The 7,511-nt window shown below is 61.1% G+C and overlaps 1 protein-coding gene across 1 annotated transcript in view; it reads left to right on the top strand.

Annotated features, from left to right (window-relative positions):
* The window catches only part of CDH22 (cadherin 22), a 92,303-nt gene that overhangs the window by 29,165 nt on the left and 55,627 nt on the right, over positions 1-7,511 (top strand). The window contains exon 2 of the mRNA XM_015408415.1: positions 2,102-2,396. Within this exon, the coding sequence (XP_015263901.1) occupies positions 2,102-2,396 (295 nt within the window). The remainder of the gene's footprint in view (positions 1-2,101; positions 2,397-7,511) is intronic.

Below are 7,511 nucleotides of genomic sequence, written 5' to 3'. Positions count from 1 at the left end.
GCAGGGGTGGCGCCTGGGGAAGTGGACCAGGGGGCCCCCCTTTCCGTTCCCTGGCCTGTCTGGGGGGGGGGGGAGCGACGGGGAGAAGGATGGCCTTGGTGCTGCGGAGGCGCTGGTATCGGGACTGATATTTCATGGCGGTCACTGGGTGGGGCCAGGCAGAGCCGTCAGGAGGGGCACGAGTGGGTTGGCGGCTGTTTCGGAGAAGGGCTTGGATTGTCTGCAGGGCTGGGAAGCAGACTGGCCTGGCAGTGCCCTGGCGGTGTGGGCATCACTCTGGCCTTGGATGGCTGTGGGCCTGGCAGGTGCTGCCGGTTGGGGCCGGGAGAGAAAGCCCCGCAGCCAAGGCCAGCCAGGGGGGGCTGGGGGGGCCTTCCAGCCTTGCCGCTCCTTCCCCTGCAGGACCCTGGCCGGCTGTCAGCCCCTTGGCCTGGGGTCTGGCCCAGGAGGAGGCAGTTGACCCCACCTCTGCCGCGGCTGACTCCGCGTGTGGCGCCAGTCGGCAGACAGCCGGACTCTTCAGGAAAAGAAAGCAGCTTCCTGGGCCTGAGGCGTTGGGCTCCCCACGTTCAAACGCCTTGGGCGGCACGTGTCCCTCCGCAGCCCTGAGCACCCTCACTGGGGACCCCAGATGGCCGCCTCCTCAGGGAGGGGAGTCACTGAGCAGCCCCTCGAAGGGCCACGCTGGAGAAGCAACGTAGGGATTTCCTAAACAGATACAAGAGCTGCCTGGCCCGGTCCGCTGCGCCCGCTGGCCCTCTCTGCTCCCGTGGCAACTGCCAGGCTGTGCTCTGTCTCCTGGCAGGGTGCCTTGGCTGATGGATTAAAATCTTCTCCTGGTGCTGCCGGGCAGTTACGGTTCCAAAGTGACAAACAGTCAAGACAAAACAAACCCCCATTAACGCCCCAAGGAAACGCCTGCAGCCTGAACCCCATTAACCCCTCCTCTGCAAATCAGAGGGCCTGGGGGGGGCCCCGGCAGACTCCGCGCGGACCACCTTAAGTGGGGGGACAACCAGAAGGCTGCCCTTGCCGCCTGGGGGCACATGGGGGGTGGGGAGAAGCGGCCCTCTGGGCACTCCTTTGGAAGGCGCCCCACCAAGACCTCAGGTTGCCAGCCGCCAGGTGATTGTAGAAACAACAGAGAGGTCACGGGAAGGATGCAAACAATGATGAAAACAGCCGTGATGTAGTATTATGAAAATATATTTGGATTGCTGTTTTGCAGGGAGTAGTATTTCTTCAACAAGTAATAAAGATGTACACATACACACTGCATGTACTACCGTTTCACATGCATATACTATCGTGCACAGAAAGGATCTGTTTCATTGAAATGGGAAGAATGTTGAGTGTTAATTTCACGGATTAGAATTGTTGACGTGTAAACTATTTTTTGGGGGGGGGTTGTGTGTGGGGTTTTTTTAATGGCCACTGTGTGACACAGAGTGTTGGACTGGAGGGGCCATTGGCCTGATCCAGCATTGGCTTCTCTTATGTTCTTATAAGAGGGAATTGGATGAGCATATGGAGCAGAAGTCCATCGGTGGCTATTGGCCACGAGGTCTAGATAGGAACTCTCGGTCTGGGGCAAGGGATGCTCTGTGTTCTTGGTGCTTGGGGGGGGCAACAGTGTGTGTGGGGGGCTCCTGGAGTCCTGGCCCCACTGCTGGACCTCCTGATGGCACCTGGTGTTTCTGGCCCCTGTGTGACACAGAGTGTTGGACTGGATGGGCCTTTGGCCTGATCCAACACTGGCTACTCTTATGGTCTTTTGTTACTCACACAGCACACTTAGAAAAAGCGGTCATGTGAAACAGTAGTACATGCAGTGTGCGTGCGTACATCTTTATTAGTTGTGGAAGAAATACTACTCACTGCAAAACAGCAGTCCAAATACATTTTCGTAATACTCCATCACGGCTGTTTTCATCATTGTTTGCAGTACTCCAGGGGTTGGCCGGGGATCTCCTGGGGTCACAACAGACCTTCCAGGTGTTAAGAAGAGATCAGGTCACCTGCAGGAGATGGCCCCATTGGAAGGTGGGGCTCTCTGGCGTCCTTCCCCACTGAAGCCCCGCCCTTTCTGTCTCCTCTCCAGATCCACTCGGACTCCGACGAAGGGGACGGCTCCATCAAGTACACCATCTCCGGGGAAGGGGCCGGCACCATTTTCCTGATCGACGAGCTGACGGGGGACATTCATGCCACGGAGCGCCTGGACCGGGAGCAGAAGACCTTCTACACGCTCCGGGCCCAGGCGCGGGACCGCCAGACCAACCAGCTGCTGGAGCCCGAGTCGGAGTTCGTCATCAAGGTCCAGGACGTCAACGACAGCGAGCCCCGCTTCCTGGGCGGGCCCTACATTGGGAGCGTGGCCGAACTCTCCCCCATTGGTGAGCCCCTGCGCCCAGCACACGCCCCGTACCCCGGCAGGGACCCTGGCGCCCTCTGGCCGCTAAGACGCGCCCCTCCGCTTTGCTTCTGCTCGGCAAATCCGTCTCGCGCCCTCTTCTTCCCTCTTGCTGGTCCACGGCACAGGTGCTGTCTGGGGCTGGCCCCGTCCCCAGCAGCCCAAGCCCTGGGACTCCTCCTGAGGCAGAGTGGGGGATGTAGGCCGCAATGGTGCCCTAAAGCAGGACACGGCTAGATGGCCACTCGGAGCGGCACCCTGTGGAGTCTCTGACTGTGCGGCCCTTTTCGGGTGGTCTGTTTCGGTGCTCTGGTCACGTGCAGAAGGCTGTGCAGGGCCCTTCTGAGTCTGAGGTGAGCGGCCGCCACGCTGTGTGATTGGGACATGGCGTGCATTCCCCATGCATATACAGCTTTGGTGTGTACAAATGGAACTCCAGGGTTTTGAGGGAGAGTGTTCACACGTACCAAAGTGGTGCACACGTGGAAAATGCACGCGCGTCTGGGGGGATTTATTTATTTATTTATCCTTCGGCTTGATATACCGCCCTAACCCCCGTAGGGGTCTCTGGGCGGTTTACAGTTCTTGGTGTCGTGCACACTGCGAGGTCACAGGGGTCCCAGCCATGCAGGGCTTGTGAGGAGGAGCGGAGAGCGAGGGTGCCGTTCACGGGGCCGCAGCAACCCCCGGCCTTTGCCTTGTCAAGGGTGACCCAGGTTTCCCCGTGGGACAGCGGTCTGTCAGGTGAGCTCCCTCTGCCGGATCACGGGAGGTCTGGTGGAGTCGCCCTCCCTCCCTCCCTCCCAGCCCAGAGTTCTGAGGGCCCCGTGTGTGTGTCCACCCGGGACCCACCCTCCCTGCAAGGCGCTCAGAGCGCTGTCTCTGCCGGCACCCCTCCCCCCCGTCTTATCTTCCAAACAAGCCTGCAGGGGAGGATCGGCAGAGGGAGGGGCACCGACTCCCCCCCCCCCTCACTCCTTGGCGCGGTTCAGGGGAGAGAGGAGGGATTTCGGCCGGGACCACGCAGGGCAGAGTCCGGGGCGGTAGCCACTTCCCTGCCCGGGGTCCTCGATGGGACCCGCCGCTCCAGCGGTCAGATTCCCTCTGTCCCACAGATGGAAGACGAAGCTCCTCCTGGCCCTTGGGAGTTGTGGGTTTGGGGCTTGCTTTCCGGGCAGTGTCAGGGCAGCCCCCGGAGGCTCCGGTCTGCTGCTTCTGCATGGCTGGCGGGTGGGGCTCCCTTTGAGCCCTGGGACCTGGGACCTGGGGGGGAGGCGTGTTTGTGCAGGTGCCGGGGATGCTGCCAAGAGCCCCGGAGGCCTCTCCCGCTGTGGCCCCTGTTGTTTGGCTCCGGAGTGGCCTGAGCCCTTCCCCCTGGACCGCTGGACCTCAAGGGCACACAGCCCGGGTGCTCTGAAGGGGGCGGGGGGCGTGTGCAGTTTGTGTGTCTGTGTGCAGTTAGACAAGGAATGGGTGGCTCCAGAATTCACCTTTGTGTCCGTCTCGCTGGCCAGTGGTTACAGGCAGGGTGGGGGGGGGAGAGGGGAACATGTGAGAGGGGTGGGGGACCATTGGGAGGAAGAACGCCCAGGCATGGGGTCTTCCGGGAGACCCACAAAAGCAATCCCTTTTTTTTAGCCTAAGGCGCTCCTTGCCAACCAACGGATGATGTGAGCACGGGTTGCTTTCGGAATGTGCATGTGTGTGTGGAGGACACAAAGGTCCCCAGTGGCCATCAGCTGTGTCAGCCAAGTATGTAGCCTCCGTGTGCAGGGAGGCAGGGCCGTGCCCAGCCGGGGAGGGGGGCAACAGTGGGAGGGCTTCTAGTGGACCTCCTGAGGGCACCTGGTCTTTTTGGCCCCTGTGTGACACAGAGTGTTGGACCGGATGGGCCACTGGCCTGATCCAACATTGGCTTCTCTTCTGTTCTTATAAGAGGGAATTGGATAAACATATGGGGCAGAGGTCCATCGGTGGCTCTTAGCCACAAGGTATAGATAGGAACTCTCGGTCTGGGGCAAGTGAAGCTCTGCATTCTTGGTGCTTCAGGGAAGGGGCAACAGTGGGAGGGCTCCTAGTGTCCTGGCCCCACTTGCTGGACCTCCTGATGGCCCCTGGTAATTTTGGGCACTGTGTGACACAGAGTGTTGGACTGGAGGGGCCATTGGCCTGATCCAGCACTGGCTTCTCTTCTGTTCTTATAAGAGGGAACTGGATAAACATATGGAGCAGAGGTCCATCGGTGGCTATTGGCCACGAGGTCTAGATAGGAACTCTCGGTCTGGGGCAAGGAATGCTCTGTGTTCTTGGTGCTTGGGGGGGGGGCAACAGTGGGAGGGCTTCTGGAGTTCATGGCCCCACTGCTGGACCTCCTGATCGCACCTGGTACTTCTGGCCACCATGTGACACAGAGTGTTGGGCTGGAGGGGCCACATTGGCCTGATCCAGCACTGGCTTCTCTTATGTTCTTATGGGGGGAGTACAGCTGTGGCAGATGTCGCCCCGCCTGAGCACCTCCTGAAGGCCCCTCTGTCGGCTTGTGGTCTAAGGACCTCCTCTCCGGACGGCACTGGATATTCTCCAGCCAGCGTTTCTACCGCCCTGTGTGGGACGCAGAACTCCCTCGCGAATTGTGTGCACTGGTACAGAGCCCTGACAAAAGAGCTGTTTCTTTTCGTTTCCCCAGCGCACGGCCAGCGCCTGGTGCTGGGAGGCCCTGGGCAGAGCGTTCCCAGGGCCACCCTCCCACCTCCGACCCACTCCCAGGCCCTCCGTGGTTTCCCCCTTCCGGCCTGCCTCCCCCGCCCACATGTGAGCTCTCCCACTGCCCCCACCCGCCGCTGCCCGCAGCCCTTCCCCCTGGGGTACTGGGCAGTGAGAGTGCCGCTGGGGGCACCCTGGAGCTCTGGCCAGCCAGGGAGGGCGGGGGCAGCAGCAGCGGGTGCCGGCAGAGGCCCTGGGCCCTGGCAGCTGCGCCAACTCCAGGCGTGCTGACTCCGGGTGCCCTGCCACCGCCTGCTCAGGATCCTGGGGGGTTTCCACATGGGGACGGCCTTGTGTGGCAGACCTCCCCCTTGCCCTGGTCCAGGACAGCAGCAACGGGAGGGCTTCCACCTGGCAGCCCTGCCTGCGTTTCCCCCGCCCGAGTTCCCTGCAGCAGCCTCCCCCCCTCCTGTGCCACCGGGGACTGTTCCGGGTTTTCTTCCAAAGTGGCACTTGCCCTAGTTTAGAGCATTACAAGGTTATTGTGACCCGTGTGCTAAGAGCTCTGAATCCCCACCTTCCATTTTTACAAGAGCATGGCTCTAGCCCCTTTTGTTGTGGAGATACGAGGGGAAAGGCATCTCTTGGCCATGAAAGGGGATCCAGAGGAACCAGCCACAGGAGTCCCAGTATAGCATTATAATGAGATATGTCCATTGCTGGTTTTTAGAAAGGGCTTCTGTGGTGGTGGGGAGAGGGGCCACCTTTTTTTGGGGGGGGATGGCTGATGTGAGGTTCTGGGGCAGGGGGGAACGGCACAGAGCTGGGCAGGCCTGGGGAGACCTGAACTGTCCCGCCAGCACACGGGCACCACCACCACCACCCCGGCTTCGCAGTGCCCCTTCCCAGACAAATCGCAGGAAAGCGGGCGTGGGAGAGGTTGCAGGGAGGGCCCGGGAAGGGCTGGAAGCAGCACAATTCAGCAGGGAGGCAGGAGAAAACCTGTCCCTCCCCCCCCCACGGCATCCAGACCTGGCCTGGGCAAATCACCTGGGGGGGGGGAATGACCTTGGTCAGTGCTTCCTTTGTGCCGGGGCTCACAAGAGTCCTTTCGCCCCGGTGTCCCTTCTTCTCACGAAGGGAAGCAGCACTTGAGCATGTGAAGAGTGCCTTTGGCTCCTTGTTGAGTAACAGTGGCCCATCCCCACTCCCCAGGGATTAAGCAGAGGAGCACCAAAAGGGAACACGTCTCTTGGGGCAGGATTGGGCCCCGGCCTCAGACCAGTCCAGTGGCACGAGGGAAGAGAGAGAGAGAGACTTTTTGGGGGGGGAGGGGGTCTAAGCTCTGGTGGAGCGTCCAGGCTCCCTTCGATCTGATAGCTCACCCACCCAGCCCGCGCCCAAGGGAGCTGCCCTCCCGGTGGTGTGAGCCGCGTGGGTGTGTCCTGGGTAGACAGGCCGTGGCGCATCCCTGCAGGCGAGGCGGGTCTGGGGAGAGGGGGGGATTCTTGGAGCGGAGCCACAGCCGAGAGACTCTGATTATTTGAAAATCGCTCACAATTATTGAGGAGCCAGATCACGGGCGGGTGGAAACAAGGCATATCAAAGGCGGCCGCGTCTGTGCCAAATTGGAGATCACAGGCAGGCAGGCGGGCGCTTTCCCCGACATGAAAGGAGGCGCTTCCTGCAAATTAAAAGCCAAGCGGAGCCTCGGGAGCGGCAGCAGCAGCAGCGAGGACGTGCCCAGGCGGCCCGATTGGGGGTCTGGCCCAGGGCTACGCTGCGTGCCCCCCCCCAAGCGTGGGGTGCTGGTCCTCTCCTCCCCAGATGCCTGTGGGTGCAGGGGGGGGGAATGGTAGCAGAGACTTTCCTGGGGGCAGCAACAGCCCCTTCCCCGCCCATGGGAGGTGTCCTCTTGCAGCTTCCCCCAGGGTTCCCCCAGGAAGTGCCAAGGGCGGGCTTAGTGACTCAAGGGGGGAGGAGGCAGCCGGGGGCTGGATGGTGACCCCCGGGCAGTGGGGGATCACAGACTCATAGAATGTTAGAGTTGGAAGGGACCTCGCAGGTCATCTAGTCCAACCCCCGGCACTCTGCAGGAGCGGGATCAGCGGGAGGGTGGCCTTAGGACTAGTCTCAGGCAGCATGGGGAGTTTGGTGTCATGGTTAAGTGCGCGGACTCTAATCTGGGAGAACCGGGTGTGATTCCCCACTCCTCCTCCACTTGCACCTGGCTGGATGGCCTTGGGCAAGCCGTACTTTTGACAAGAGCTGTTCTTGAAAAAGAGCCGTTTCTGTCAAGAGCTCTCTCAGCCCCACCGACCTCCCAGGGTGTCTTTTGTGGGGAGGGGAAGGGAAAGGAGATTGTGAGCCACTCTGAGACTCCTTCGGGTAGTGA

The sequence above is a fragment of the Gekko japonicus genome, unplaced genomic scaffold (genome assembly GCF_001447785.1).
Source record: "Gekko japonicus isolate JY-2015 unplaced genomic scaffold, Gekko_japonicus_V1.1 scaffold784, whole genome shotgun sequence".
In the NCBI taxonomy this organism is placed as follows: Eukaryota; Metazoa; Chordata; class Lepidosauria; order Squamata; family Gekkonidae; genus Gekko; species Gekko japonicus.
This window is presented reverse-complemented; position numbering and strand designations above follow the sequence as displayed.